Consider the following 16,457-nt stretch of genomic DNA (forward strand, 5'->3'; position numbering starts at 1 on the left):
GGATCATATTGCTCTATCCATGCGTGCCATTAGCCTTCGAAAGCCTAGGTCACAGTTCGCCCAGCGCTTCCCCACCACACTTCCATCTTAAGTTTTCACCCAACGTAACTCTGCTAGTTGCTCAGATTGAGCGCTCACCTGCATAAATTATTACTGGAACAATGTGGGTTCTACTTACCAAGTACCACTGGTACGGGAAATAAGGGTCTGTGGGCTCTCGTTGAAGCCTGAGGTTTTCTGGCCCGAGCTTGAGCTCTGTGTAGCCGCGTTTGACCCTCTTGAAACCAGTCTGTTGGATGGCCGCCTCCACCTGAGAAGAGGTGAAATGAAAACAGCGACGGAGTTAGCGATAAACAGCTAAAGCCGAACAGAGGAGGTTTGCTAGACTATTAAGCTATCTGTGTACTCGTGGAGACTTCGAACACTGACCAGGTTGCCGAGTTTACTTGAAAGGAACGTATACGAGATATTGGGACATTGGTCCACCCTTTGACACTAATTTTCCATCCTGTTTGCAACGTAACGCTACAAAGGTGACAGGTTGTAAGCTTTTATATATCTATATTGTCTTTTATACCAGCAGCACGTGGTAAATCTTACTTTACTTAGCACATCGGTGTTACATCTCACGTAGACGTCACCCGTATCGTAAGACAAAAAAAAGCACAATCATGCTGTAGCTGCTGGTTTTGAAAAATATGTTTGAAGCCATTAAAAATAAAACAAATATGAACATGCATTCCAAAAAAAAAAAACAATATTATGTGTTACTCCAATAAGTGGCTCCTAAATTGGCATGTGTGCGCTTTTTTTAAAGATACGGGTTAACTTTCTTTTGGTTCTTACGACGCTCCGACGAGAGAGTAATTATTTCTGTAGAAAGTTAACGTGCCCCTTTGAAGACAGTGATATGTGTAGTAAGTGAGTACTCACAAAAAAGCGCAAAAGAAATATTTTTTCCTGTTCTTATAGTTTAGGTTTTTATAGGCCCGGCTATCTTGAATGGCGCTTGAGAAATGCACCGAAAAAGTGGAGATATAACGCTTAAACGTTTCACAGAGAAAGGAAAAATTAAATAAAACACACAAAGTACAGAGAAAAACACACCATTTATATTTAAAAGGTTAGGGGTCGAGAGGCTCAGGTCAATAAAATGTATCTCTGAGAGCACGCAATGCCACTCGGGAAGGTTCGAAGTAATTTAGCAGAATGGAAGGTACAGCGTCAATTGACTAAGCAGGCTGCCTTTGCTTGAGGTCGACAGTCTGTCATGCATATTCAGAGTAAAAATTAACGAAATAATTTTTTTGTAGTGTAAAAGAGCAGCTAAGAGCGCATCAGGTTGAATATTTGTTCGCGTATATGTTGCCCGCAGAGCCCAGTCGTGGTCCTAGCGACCTAATATTAGGCCAGGGACAACCCCGATCATCGGGTATTATGTAATATGGAGGAAAATACTGCCTCCTGGACAGCGGAATGCACGATAGTCCGTTGCGATGCAATGCGCTGCCGAACGAGCTTTTAATGTTTAAAGCGATTCGGCTTACAACGAAACAGTTTTCCCCCATTGCTGTTCGAGACGAACTACGCGGACGCTTTGCTGCGAAGCAATGTTTGCTGCGAAGCAATGTTGCCAGCATTGAGGTGTAGCTCTTGCGAAAAGACATTAGCGAATAGAGGGATGACTGCAGAGGTACGAGCACAGTGTTTCCTGCCTAATTGAGGGCAATGCGGTGGTGACGTCAAAGGGCAGATCCGGTATTTACGGCTAGTACTATAGAAGGGTTGTTTATTTTTGGATCGACAAGTGACAAGTGACCTTAAACATATTTAGTACTATGGATTGTACTTTAACACGATAGTTTAAAGAGATCGTTTCGCAAAAATTCTGGCACCGGTGTGTGTGTCGGTGTCGCCGTTTGCGTCTGTGTCATTGATTGTAAGCAAAAAGTTTAATTTTGTCGGTTATCAAGAAATACCAAACTATACAAATAAAATAATAAAAAATTTTGGTTCAAAGTGAGAATTTAATCCAGGCTGTTTGCGTGCAAACAGGGGTTTTTTCTCCTCTCACATGGTATCTATAACAAATGAGGGCTATATATATATAGCATAGAAACTATGTAAGAGCAACTCAACAAATGTACAATAGGCATTACAGAACAAAATCCATACAAATCTGTTTTAAAAGGGTATCCGAGCAGGGCGCGTCATGAATTCTATATACCAGTCTGGCTAAAACTCCAGTTGTTCATAAATCTTTTAGCCGCACAGTCATTTGTACAAAATGTGATTGCAAAGATACCGTCGGTGTCGCATGTCTGTCCAACATGCGAGTTTTGCAAATTATTATAGCATACGTTACCTTGTGCTACCCAGATGCCATCATATGCCAGTCGACATGCTCTTGTTAGCGGACACGCACAGTTTATAGAGCCACGGTACTGCTTGACACGTTCTTTTAAACAACAACACTATATTAATGTCATATAACAGATGGAGTCTCCATAACACATGTAAAATTGGGTGGCAGAATCCTAGGATCCCACCAGGTGCCAAACTAGTGAATCGCGCATTAATTAGGTAGCTTCAAGCTGCCCGCACATTACAAGGTGTGCAGCTGCGCAAGTTAACGTGGCACCTTAGAGACGAATTGTGGTTACTTCCTGAACTTCGAAACGGAAAAACTGTGGTGCAGTGCGCAATTGGCAGTTTTGCATCCAGTAGACATTCTGTAATAGCTTGAAACGGCCAATGTTAAGCACATAAACCTTCCTTTCATTGCGGCATGGTTGAGGGCAACGAGCATGAGGCTGGCTTGCGCTATCGTACTCTACTGTTGGATGTGAAGGTCCAGCATATTCCGAGATTTTCTGTTTATTTACTAGATAGAGGTACACACTTACTCAAGGACACAATGGAAAGAGGTAGAGAGCAGGCTGACAACTGCCACTAAGAAAGGCACGACACCTGCCTGATTTTTTGGGGAGGAGGGCGGAAAGAGGATCCTTGATATAAAAGAGTGTGAAGAGTAGGGTTAGGTGACGCAGTAACTGTCCCTCGGGCTGGGACACCACAATTACGAAACTTGGGGGAGATGGGGGAAGAAGACAAGGGAAGAGATATAGGAAAAGAAGATAAGACAGAAAGACCAAAAAAAGGTAGGAACGTAAAGAAAAAAATGACGCAGACTTGAATGGACACACACACACACACACACACACACACACACACACACACACACACACACACACACACACACACACACACACACACACACACACACACACACACACACACACACACACACACACACACACACACACACAGAGAGGCAACGAAGATTAGCGCTAGTACTCGTCCACATTTCTTCGTCCTTTGTTAAGCTGTTCTGAAAGTAGGTCGGGGAACACACTCATACAAAGCCTGACTGTGTGAGAGAGGAAGTAAACGCGCACACACACACACACACACACACACACACACACACACACACACACACACACACAACACACACACACACACACACACACACACACACACACACACACACACACACACACACACACACACACACACACACACACACACACACACACACACACACACACACACAGTTTCCATTCGGATAGTAATGTTAAAGAAGCCATACACATATTCAAAATAATACGTAGCTTTTCATTAGGATTTTGAGGACAGCTTTACTGTAGCTTTATTTAGCCGAGTTAATTTTTCATGAATACTGTGCCAGCCGCTGCGCGAAAGCACTTAGACGAAAATTAATTGACTTGACCTGCACAGTCAACCACAGGCTGGGAAAAGTTCAGTGCATTCACCAGGTTTCTGAGCGCTCCTTTTATCCCGACTCATTCTTCAGTCAAAAGTGCACCACGCAGAATGACGCGTTGCTTAAAATAGATAAGGCAATTATGAAGAGTGCTTTGCTCGCATTATTACGGCGAATTAAATTAAACGAACTCGCGTAGTGGTAATGTCTGGGAATAAGTTCAGACTTCATTCGAATCTGCCAGGAATCGTTTAAAATGATGTCTGTTTAAACAGGTTCACAAGGAACTTGCATAAGATGAGCTTGAAGAGCTCTAGTGGAGGAAGCTAATTTACAGTACATTAAAGCCAGGTTGCGCACTCTTCATAAAGACAGGAATAATTATTTTTTATTTCTTTTTCATTCGAATCTGCCTTCGCTCTCCTGTTCACCGAGAAATTAAATTTTCTCATTCTTTCGCGAGCTGTCTTCCGAGAAGTTGGCACGTGAGATGACTAAGTAAAATATAAACTAAAAAAAGATGAGTCCCTGCAGAAGATTCGGAAATATTTTCTTGCGCCTCGAGTCGGAGCCGCAGCTTCCGATATTGCGTGCAGCTCCCTTAAAGGTACAGCCGGAATCCCGGAGGGAAATATTTTGTCAAAGACGGTGTTTTTCAATAACTACTATTTATTTGCCAGCTGGCACGCACCATCGAAACAAAGAATAACTTTGTATTTCAAGAGTTGAAACGGACGCACAAAAAAGCCGAGGAAAGTAAAGGAGATTCAAATCTGTGGCACTTCTGACATGATTAAGAAACGATGTGGACGAAAAGACAACTTGCCGTTGGCATGGTCCGAGCCTGCTACCTTCGAATAACGCGCCCGATGCTCTACTAACAGAGCTACAGCGGTGGTTATGCCTCCATCTACTGTGTTGAGTATTACGAGCCTTTCAACCCGGTAACATCAGTCAGCGCGCACTATTAGCCATCAAGTGTGACGTTAAGCCAGCAGGTAAAAAAAAAACGTGTTTTACACTGGCTGTTCGAACCATTAACCTAACACAGAATGACTATCAATTACATAAGATAAACACTCTGTACTTACATGTTTATAACACTGATGATGCTTCATTTTATTTTAACTCCCCGCCACTCTGAAAACTTGCCATTTTTTACCGACCATTAGCTGACGCTAAACTTTGCTTGAAAGCAACGAACAGGGGAGAGAGGAAAGGCGGGGAATTTCAGTGTTCTAGAAATATTGCTATGCTACCCCCTACCTTGGGAAAAAGGATGGGGAAGTTTAAAAGAGATGGAGAGAAAGAGTGAGAAGAGGAGCACACATCGCCGAAGTTACGCACACCTCACTGTTACAATATAACCATTGGTTTTTAACCACTGGTGCAAGTCTATTGTCTTCAAGAATTTGAGGAATTCTTCTGTCACCCTAATCCACGATGGACTTTCCCGATATTCTGTACGCTTACTGCCACCACCAGTCTGGAGTCTGTGCGAGCTTGAGCGATGGCCAGCGATTGTCTATGCACATCCTTTGCTCGGTGAATGTTGCACAGATTTGCTGGAACAGAGTCTGTACCGAGTCGACAGGACAGTAGGAAAACGGCAAAGCTACTAAAACAAACACCACAGAAAGAAATTCGAAGACAGCGGAGAAGCACAGACGTCTACTAATGAGCTTCATTTTTTCTCTGCTTTTTTTTTGTCGCGTGATGGGCTTTCATGAGATCCCAAGAGTCGCCAACCTGAGACCCAGAGTCACGGCACAAGAATAGAGAAACACTGCTTGCTTCTAATGACTCGATTCGAGTCAGTAGGACCAGGCCTGGATGCATTTCCCAATATAAAAGCTTGGGTGCTTACGGAGAAGAAGAGAAAAATACCGGAAGTGTCAAGTAGAGTCTCGCGTCAGAGACGACAGAGCAAAGACACACGAACTTCCAGAAGTCTTAATTGCAATCGGTAGAAGCTGCCCGGAAGGGTGGCTTGGTACGGATCCGAGTCAAATATATCCTCAATTGAGAGCCCTTTTCTTAACTATGAGGCTAGCTTTCTAGCAGCGCATGCCGTATATTCCCGACAGGGCACTCTTTTATTGCGATAGTCTTTATAATTGTAATTTTCAACGGAAGAAAAAAGGAAAAGTTGAGGACCGTGTGCTTAAATTTAGGTGCACGGTAAAAACCCCGGGTTTTGGAAATTTCCGGAGCCCTCCACTACGGCGACCTTCGCAATCGTTTCGTGGCGTTCAGTCCCGTGCCCTGCGGGTCATAAGTCGAGTAGCGTAAACAGTAGATCATCATGGCGGGTACAGTTATTATGAAGTTTCCTATAGGTAGATTAGAGACTCTGGTGCTAGCATCCATGGGAGCTGCAATAATGGGTAGTACACAAATTTGTCCAGTCTTCATTGATTAATATGTGGGGTCTAACGTCCCAAAACCTCCATATGATTATGAGAGACGCCGTAGTGGAGGGCTCCGGAAATTTAGACCACCTGGGGCTCTTTAACGTGCACCCAAATATGAGTACACGGGCCTACAACATTTTCGCCTCCATCGGAAATGCAGCCGCCGCAGCCGGGATTCGAACCCGCGACCTGAGGGTCAGCAGCCGAGTACCTTGGCCACTAGACCACCGCGGCGGGGCTCCAGTCTTCGTTCTTGAGCGTCGTTTGACTCCATGTTACCTGAATGCGCTTTGCCGCAAGACTAAGTTCAGGAAAGGATTAGCAGCTAGGCTTCACCACCTTGGTAATATTAGGCTCACCGATTCAAATCGCGTCACGACTTTCGTAACAGTCCGTTATTTTATTGGAAACAAAACCAAAACAAAGCAATAAACAAAGTTTGCGCCCGTGTTGTTTGCCTCTTTTCCTTGTGTCCGTGTACGTGTTTGCGCAAAGAAGTCATGAATGAGTACCAACTCGCCCAACTTTCAGTACTGTTGTTACAATAAACAAAGCCACAGTGCGTTTGAAGCCGCAGGCACGAAGACTACGCAAATCCGCGCACTACCCATTATTTCCCTGGTGGCCGAGTGATGGCGCACCGGAACACCCTCTAGGTAATTTCGGTAAGCTCCATGACAGCCTTAGATGCTGCGTCAAACGTGGAAAAAGAACGTCGGCGCCGTCAACACGAGCGACGCAAAAAAAAAAAAAAATCCGGACGTGATAACGTTACCTAATGACATCATCATAGCTGCGCAGTTCATCAAAATATGTGCTATCATGGTGTAGCAGCAACGATTTCTATTATAGAAAAAGCACACCGTAACTACTTTTCAGGGCGCAGTTACGCTTGCCACTAAATTTTCTAAACTTTGAGGGCTTGACCGTTCATTTGACTCAAGAAATCTCACCTGGAGATTTCGATTGTCAGTACCGTTTTAATTACAAATAGCAGCGCTATCTAGATAAGCTTCCAGAAGTATTTAAGAAAAAAAGCTAGAAACAATAAACACATTCAAAGCGAAACTGGTTCTGTTCTAACTGTTTGCTATAGAGATCACGTTTATACCAACTCGGCCTCTCCCTTTCTGTAAGTCGTGCAGAAAAAAAAATGGTTTACCCAAGAACAAGAATCAGCAAGTGAAGAAAAAACAAAAAGTAGACATAATAACGAGATCTGTCGCATTAACAGTAAAAACAAAATATAAAGTGGTGTTCGGTTGCGTCACCCAGAGCCACCCATCGGCACTATGACGCACCATATTCATATTTACGACATGCGAGTCAGCCTTTTTCTCACGCTGAAAAAAGATGAGGAAAAGGAAACAAGGAGCACGTTTAAGCAGGAGCTCACATTGTCGTAACGCTTTCATACTTCGCGAATGCGCTCCACGTGCAGCTATTGAGTTACGATGGTCATAACGCTTAAAATTAAGCGCACACTGACACTGCAGGAATAACAAATACTTTACAATTTTTATGCTTGCTTCACGATAGCTCCGTAGTTTAATTGTCTGTGCAAGTCTGCTTCTTTGTCCTGTTGCATGTCACGCATTAAAGCCATTCAGTTTAATTTTTTGCCTTTAAGCGAATTGACTCAACAGTGCAAATATCTTTTTTTTTTAAAGAAAATTATTGTGCGTTTTAAAACGCTGCAGATATCTTGGAGCGTAGTTGCTCCTCTCCCGTTTTCAGAAAGCACGTATGGAGTTTTCTCATCGCCTAAATCGCTACACGTGCTTCGCGTACAAACGCCTCGAGATGACCACCGCATTTTCTAATGCCGCTCGCGTTCGTAGCCGCTCGTTTACTTCCAACAAAAGTGCGGGGTCTGACGAAGTTTTTGCTTTAGGAGATACGGTATTAGTGCATGTTTTAAATTCATTCTATTATAAGATTTTTTTTTCTTTTCAGACGTTTGTATTGAGTCAAAGCTGTGGAATCCCGAAATTCGGCACATCAACTATGAAATCGAAAAACAACGTCTTATTTTTTGCAGGATGTCCCGATACTATCATTGGAGAGTAATATAAGGAAGGTTACATAAGTTTAGCACGTTCCTTGTTATCATGTTACTATATGAGGTAAATAATGTTCAGAGACAGTCACTGGCATCAGTTTTAGCGCACCTCGACTATAGACAAATGTATGTTTAATGTATTCCCGCATGTCGTCGACAGAAGACATCGCAGCTGAAGGAACTACTGCTCCTTTAAGAAAAACGGTCTTGGGCAAGTGGTGGTGAAAGTGATTCCGGGCAGCACACCAGAGTGATGGACCGTGACTGACCACGTGTGCGTGCTGTGTGATGTGACTTCTCGTTACTTTCCCTCTTTCAACTTATCCCATCTTTTTCTCCACGCGTAGGGTAGCAAACCGATTATCTTCGTATGGTTAACATCCCTTACCCTTCATCCTCTACCGTTTAATATATTCGCTCCATGTGCTAGCAACGACTGCCCTGTGATGCTTGTTATAACATGAAAATCTTGCGTTACGCCAACAAACTGCTTTTAAACATTAAAAATCATGCGCAAATACACGCATTTTACAAAAAAGTTGGCATAGTAAACAATAAAGATAAAGCAGTACATGGAAAATTGTGGCCGCTCATCTAACCACCCACAAAAAATGGTTAGCTTTCCACTGAGACCAATTCTGACACAAGATTTGATAATAAAACTTGTAGATGACAATATTGACAATATTCTGGCTTATATTCGATTGATTTATCAATATCTATGAGATTTATGTAATGAACAAATTCGTAAAAAAACTACAAAAATTTGGAATGCTGCATCGGCGTTCAAAATGGACGCGTCGCTAACGTATAGAAGTACTGCTTTTTTTTAAAAAAAAAAACTAATGCGTTATATCTTTTTGTCTTGAATCCATGAAAACTTTCAGACTTATCTGGGTTCAACTTAAAGAGCGCATTCAACAGCGTGTTACTGTTTTGGTTTATAAACAGCAGATACACAAATTACACGAATAAGGTACCGCAAAACAAACATCGTTTCTTTGAGAAACGTTAGCTAAACTTGATTGATAACCTTCATCTCCAACGTTGGGGGGAGAAAAATAGATGACCTGAAGCATTCGCCCTAATGCCAGCGCTTGCGTTTACAATGCGTGGAAAGCTTGGAGTAAGCGAAGTGGTCCTGTTTCTGAAACAGGAGTTACATATTTTCCAATACGAATAGCTCTTTAACTTCACGCAAGATGAAGTCATTTCGTGTAGCACCGGGGGGAGAAAACAAATTTATACAGACCAATATGCGTTCCCCTAACACAACTCGGGGCAAAAACCATCTTAACCTTTTTTGTCCTCCTCGGTCGAAGTATTGATTTCTCCCTGCCCCGTCCGAAAGCTCCCTGCACCTAATGTGGTGTTAACGCACTTTGAGAGTTAGAAAGCGCGTTTCACTAAAATTCCAGCGTCGGTGTCACTCGTTGTGAGCGAAAAATTATTTTGCGAGTGACCGAAAAATCGAGAAGGATGCAAATAGAGTTAGTATAAATTTTCGGTTCAAAGTGAGAATCTAATCCAGGCCGTCTGCGTAGGAAGCAGGTGCTCTACAACAGAGCCATGTCATTGATTGAAACTGCTTCAAAAAACGATGCGTTTTATGAATGTCATGTAGTTTAAGTAGTCTCCATGAAGGGACACTAAAAAGCAAAGAAAAATTTCGCGTATTAGTAAAGGAAAAATTCACAGTTCTGAAAATACCACTTTCACCACTACCCGACACTTGGTAAATGGGAAAACGCGCGAAAAGAAAATGGGAGTGGTAACGTCACCTTGAAATTCCTGCACTAAACACCTTGACGTAAGCAATTTTGAAGGCGTCAACTGGGTCCTACGTAGCTTCTAATCAATACAAATGGAATTCATTGTAATCTGTGCGTACCATAAATTTAGCATACGGAGTTTAAGAAAATTTCATCGAGCCAATGCCACGAAAATGCGGATAATACATTTTGAGATTTTCTACGTAACGCACGGAAATTTGAGCTCGAAATTTGGAAAATAAAACTTCATAATTTGTTTTGTTCTTCTAATAATGAACGTATGAGAGTGTAAAATATGGCATTGGAGTTATCAGAGTGCAGTTTTTCAATCTAACCAAGTCAAAGTTCTTCTTGAGTGTCCCTTTAACGCATGCAATATTGCGAGGCAGGATCCTGAAGTTCTTATACTCTTGAAGGCGAAGCTCAAGCGCCGTTAAAGTTTTTTTACTGTTTCCGGGGTCGGGGCCACTTTCCTGATTTTCAAATGCATTCGTGATCAGTGCAACTATCCCCAGGCTACTGCAACGTTATGATGGCATTATGTGACGTCACGTCGTGCATCTGTGACTTCACAACGACACCACGAGCTTTAGTAATATGTGACGTCATGATAATGCCATATGGTTACGCCGTCGCGTGACGAGGATTTCTCGCATCACTCGCGTTGACGGCGCCAAAGCGGGACGCCGGCAAATTTTCGTGTCTGATGAGCTATCTCAAGCTTTCACCCTAATCAATAAAGGTAATATGTCAGACATGCACGTGCCCAACTTCACTTGTTCCCATTTAGCCGATACGGAAAGGACTTCGGAATTTTTTTACCTCGTTTTATCCATTGCGCAGTATAGAGCAGCTAAGCAGATATTAATCATAATATCTGGGGTTTAACGTCTTCTAAGCCATGATTTGATTATGAGAAATGCCAGAGTGGGAGGGCTCTAGAAATTCCGACCACCTGGGGTTCTTTAACCTGCACTTATGGCTTGGTACACGGGCCCTAAACACTTTCGCCTGCATCGAAAACGCAGCCCCCGCAGCCGAGATTCAATCCCACTGCCTTTGGGTTGGCAATCGATGTCATAACCACTGCGGCGGCGTTATGACTTCACAGCCTTTCGCTTATCAATTAACTCGCTCCCATCTCTCTACTCTAATCGCGTGCATCCACCCCAGTAACGTAGACCGGTTAGCGCCAGTCGATGGGTTTCACCGCCAAACTACTTTCTCATCAGCCTGCACCGCTCTTTGTACGACCGTATATCTCAGAACCCACGCGTGTGCCCATAGAGGGCGGATCAATTGTTAACCACTGCTACCCCCCCCCCCCCCCCCTTCGTACACCGCGTTGCGGTCTCGCGGCCTCATCGCAAAGGCCTCCGCTCGTTCCATTCGTGGCTTCGCCGGCTTTCCGCAGTCGTTCAGTGCATGTGTATCCCCCGTTTGTAGAGGTTTCGGTGCGCTAGGTCGCCTCCGGCCGCGCTAACGCCCAGGGGCTTCGACGAAAAGACCTTGTTTACCGAAAGCTCGGTCTCGACCGCCAGCGCCGTATAATTAGGACGAGAGCCCGAGTCGCGCCGGAAGCCGCTGCTGGTTTGTTACGAAAGAAGTGAGGAATACTTATAAGGATTGACGTAGACATAAAGAAGGTGGTGCATATATATAATATTATTACTAACAGTAATGAATATTCGGGCTTTACATCCCGAAAGTCGTATGCGATTATGAGGGACGCCGCATAGTAGGGAGCCGCATATTTGGATCACCAGAGGTTCTCTAACGTGCATCGGAATTCAAGTATCCGACCATCTAGAGTTTCAAATCCATGAAAGCATAGACTAGATTGGATTAGATTACACTAAACTGTGCAGTTCATCATATGCATGTTATAATTTTTATGCTACGACTTTCACGTGATGACCTGTCATTTAAAGTTGCTATAAAGTCATGTTACTACATTACGATTTCGGTGCAAATCTTATTAGCGAAAAGGTTTGGTGAGCACAAACTAGTAGGTAGACAGATAGATAGATAGATAGATAGATAGATAGATAGATAGATAGATAGATAGATCATGGTGACAAGGCTGATATTTTTAACCAGCCACTTGTCGTTGAGGAAGGAGAGTGGGTGGAAAAGAGACAAAAAAATTGACGTGGAATTTATACTATTGTATCAGGAAATCATGCTGGAACGCACCGTCAAGTTGGTAACGCCAGCAGAAATACATATACGACATGACAAAAAAATTGCCCGCAGCTTCCCTCGGGGGAACACTGAGGAGGATGCGGACCATATAATTGGTTAATGGGGTGTTAAAGTGCGACTTACTTGGGTCGATGGCTAAATTGGTTAACGTGGTTGTGAAATGGGGTGTTAAATTGCGACTTACTTGGGTCGATGGCTAAATTGGTTAACGCGGTTGTAGGAGGGGGTGTTAAATGAGTGAACACGTACACACGTATGCGAAAGGGCGGCGCTGGTCGAAGGGACGTCGATCATTGTGTTTGTGGATTCGTTGGAATTCATTTCACCGCGACCTTGGACGTCGACGCGCCGTACAAACCAACCGACGAGCGGCAACTGAGCGAGCGAGCGCCGACCTTGAGTATATATACAGCACGACGGCGCATGCACTGTCAGCTGTTGAATGTTCTCGAAGCGCGACGCCACATGCGCGTCCACTGGAGAATCAGGAGAATTGTAGATGTCGAACGCGGTGTGTAGAGGAGGAAGGGTGCACAGATGGTGGAGGAGTGAAGCGCGCGCGGTGTGTAGAGGAGGAAGGGATGCACAGATGGTGGAAGAGTGGGCGACGGCGCGACGGCGCATGCGCGCGCGTCAGCTGTCGAATGTTCGAGAAGCGGTGCGGACGGCGCACTACAAGGCGCGAGTATAAGATGCTCCGCATCTAAAAGCGAAAAAAAAAGGACCTAGGAGAGCGCATGTTTAGCAGAGCTAGTTAAAACACTGACATGGGATTTCGCTGTATAGCGGTTTCTAAGCTACCGTGACCAGTCGTTCGAAATCACCAGCTTACAACAGGCTAAGCTGCATCGCCGATCCTCTAGACACGGGAATTAAGAGTCGCGATACTTCTGCATCGTGATTCGCTGTGGCTTCGGCCCAAACCACTCATACATTATTCAAGGTGCTCGCGCGTGCACTATGCGAAGTTTGGCGCCACTATCGCGTTTTTCGGTGGTTAAGGGGCGCCCTGTCCTGAAAGAAAGAAAGAAAGAAAGAAAGAAAGAGAGAAAGAAAGAAAGAAAGATAGAAAGATAGATAGAAAGAAAGAAAGATAGAAAGAAAGAAAGAAAGAAAAAAAGAAAGGAAGAAAGAAAGGTGCCAGAACAAAGCTTAAAAGAATGAAAATAGGAATCTTATGACTCCGGGCAGAAGTGGAAATGGTCTGGCGAGAGAACTAATGGATGCATCTTGGGTTAACGCGCTTTTAACCTCACAGTGATGAACTGGACATACACAAACACAGAGCGCAGAAGTTGTTGTTCTGCGCAGTTGTGTTTGTGTATGTACAATCCGTCACTGTACGGTTAAAAGCGTGTTAACCCAAGATGCGACACCACCTCGCCCAAATAGCTGCTCTTAGTAATGGATGCCTATCACATTAAAAAGAAAAAAAAAAGGTGATTGTATCAGTGACACTCCTGTTGCGCTGCGCAGTCAGGAAAGAATTTTCTTCTTAAAGACTTGGTTGTGATGTGAATATACGTTGCTTTGCCGTTCCGGATTAGCGTCACATGTGATGTGCATTGCACTTGCGTGCACCACTCGTCTGTGCACGCGTTTAGGGGCACTTCTGAAAAAAGCTTGATTGATTTATATGTGGGATTTAACGTCTCGAAACAACCATATGGTTATGAGAGACGCCGTAGTGGAGAGCTCCGAAAATTTCGACCACCTGGGGTTCTTCAACGTGCGCCCAAATCTGAGCACATGGGCCTACAACATTTCCGCCTCTATCAGAAATACAGCCGCCACAGCCGGGATTCAATCCCGCGACCTAAGGGTCAGCAGCCGAGTACCTTAGCCACTAGACCACCGCGGCAGGGCCTTCTGAACAAAGCTTAGTTGAGAGTTAGCAACCTGTCCTATCTGTCTGTGTTCCTTCCTGTCCTCGACGATTTTGTGCATCCAAGTTTTAAGGTTTCAGAATATCCACTTCAGCGGTGGTGACACCGTTTGTTTAAAAAATTTGTTTACGCTAGTTGTGTCAGCTCGTGGCCAAAGAAGAGCAAGATGAATTGCTCATTAGATGATTCCAGCCTTCTGAACAGTCAATTTGTGTTAATTTTACCGCAGTATGATGCGTACAACTGTATTCTTTGGCGAAGGCTCTGCGATGTTCGACTAGTCATTCGACAGGCCACGTTCTATAACCAACACCAAGTTCATTACTTTTCTTTTCTCGAAACACATACAACCAAGAACTAATTGCACACCCATTTGGGGTCCATCATTCCGTTCCTTTAATACGAAAATAAAACATGGTTGATGAGACAATGATTCAATATTTATTTACGTGCTTCGTACAATCTATGACCAAACCACCAAACACACTACACTAAAAATTGCTTCATTTCCTTTATTGCAGTGTAATAACGAGTACGTTGTAATTTGTTATATGGATACGTCGTACACATTCGGAGCCTGTGATTTCATTTTTCTTATATTAATGTCTAACATAATTGACCACAGGACAATAACACACTGAATTACATGCTAGTTACAACTATTCACTGAAACTTACGCAAAACAAAACAATATTTTCTTTCATGAAATGTAATATCGAGTTGCTTTAAATTATGCTATGTGAGTTTGGCATATCCGTAGACCGCGTACCATAACTGGTGCCTTAAGGGTGCGTAAAAAAAGGAACAAAATAAATGCACAAAGAGCTTCGCGGGAGCCGACAATGTGTGTTTGTTCACGAAAGAGGGCGTTCGGTAGAGGAGGAGAAGGGGGGAGAGAGGAGGTGTGTTCGCCCGTAATGCCTGAGGCGTCGTATTTACGGCACCTCGTTAATAATGGACGCACGACAACAGTGGCGTGCAGCCCGGCCGTTCTGCTGCAAACTTTTTGGCCATAAAGCCGTCCGACGTTGTAAGCTGATCTTTGTTTCAGGGCCCACGTGTCACGGATTAAAGGTTAGTGGCGATAACTCCGCAGTGCGCGCTGGTTAGTGGCCGCAAAGCGCTAACCTTCCACTGTGCGGCGATTGTGGGCTCCCTAACCCCTTGAGTAATGGGACGGCAATAATACCCTCCGTGTTCTATTCGTGTTTTTTGTTATCGTGGTTGTTTCGAGGGACCAACCCAATCGTGATCGCACGGCCATGGTACGGGCGGAGGGGGAAATTAAATTTAGGACCCCCCCATGCAATCTTCTACCCGTGCGCGCTTGTTTTCTTGGCAGCTTGCATTACGTCGAATTGGCGCGCGTCACTGTGCAACTAGTGGATAACTACGTAATTGTTATTCTATGCGCGAGAGTTTTGTCAGCGAAAATTATGCGTGCTCTCTTGTCTAGCAGTCAGCGTCGCTTTACAAACAAACAAACAAACAAACAAACAAACAAACAAACAAACAAACAAACAAACAAACAAACAAACAAACAAACAAACTAACAAACAAATAAACAAACAAACAATCAAAAAACAAACAAACAGACAAACAAACAAACAAACAAAGGATACATAACTTACTAACAAACTACAAAGAAAAGTTTATAGTCGCATAAATTCACACGTTGGTGAACCGTCGCTATCAATGCTGAATGGAAAACTAGGTACAATTGCCGGGTATACATCTACCTTTTGTGCATCTACAACTATCCACATCCACCCCTTATGTAACACCCTTTAGAGGGGCCTTTAAGGAAATAAGGTGAAATGAAATTAAATACAGGGGAGAACAAAAATTATCTAGTCTAAGCAAACAAAAACAAATACACAAACAAACAAAAACAAAGACACAAACAAACAAAAAGGAAACTGCGTATGACGTAAGCGACAGCTTACGTGCAGTATGGTGCACTTTAATTTACTTCTCAAATATTGTAGACACGTAGTCCAAGCAGGGAAGGCATCAAAATGGCACAACGGTGAACATGTTGCAAAACAATTAACAGACCAAACAAAACAAAGAAGGCAATAATACAGAAATAGAGTCAATATGTTTGGCAATACGCTATAAAACAAGTCAATAATAATCAGCATCATGGTGTTAATTTGATTATACCATTCCATTTCGTTATTGTGCGAGGAAAAAAAATCTTAAATCTGTTCGTTCTCGCGAAGTAAGGTGTTAGTGCATGTTGTCAACGGTGACGCGTTGCTGAGTTCGTAGAGGCGATAGATAAAAATAAGAGTCCAGCGGTGTATTGTTTGTGTAAAGTAGTTTAAG

The 16,457-nt window shown here is 43.5% G+C and overlaps 1 protein-coding gene across 2 annotated transcripts in view; it reads right to left on the minus strand.

Moving 5' to 3' along the window:
- The window catches only part of amon (prohormone processing protease amontillado), a 202,221-nt gene that overhangs the window by 44,068 nt on the left and 141,696 nt on the right, over positions 1-16,457 (minus strand). For both annotated transcript variants that reach the window (XM_075870866.1, XM_037416151.2), the window contains exon 3: positions 179-310. In XM_075870866.1, the coding sequence (XP_075726981.1) occupies positions 179-310 (132 nt within the window). The remainder of the gene's footprint in view (positions 1-178; positions 311-16,457) is intronic.

The sequence above is a fragment of the Rhipicephalus microplus genome, chromosome 8 (genome assembly GCF_043290135.1).
Source record: "Rhipicephalus microplus isolate Deutch F79 chromosome 8, USDA_Rmic, whole genome shotgun sequence".
Lineage (NCBI taxonomy): Eukaryota > Metazoa > Arthropoda > Arachnida > Ixodida > Ixodidae > Rhipicephalus > Rhipicephalus microplus.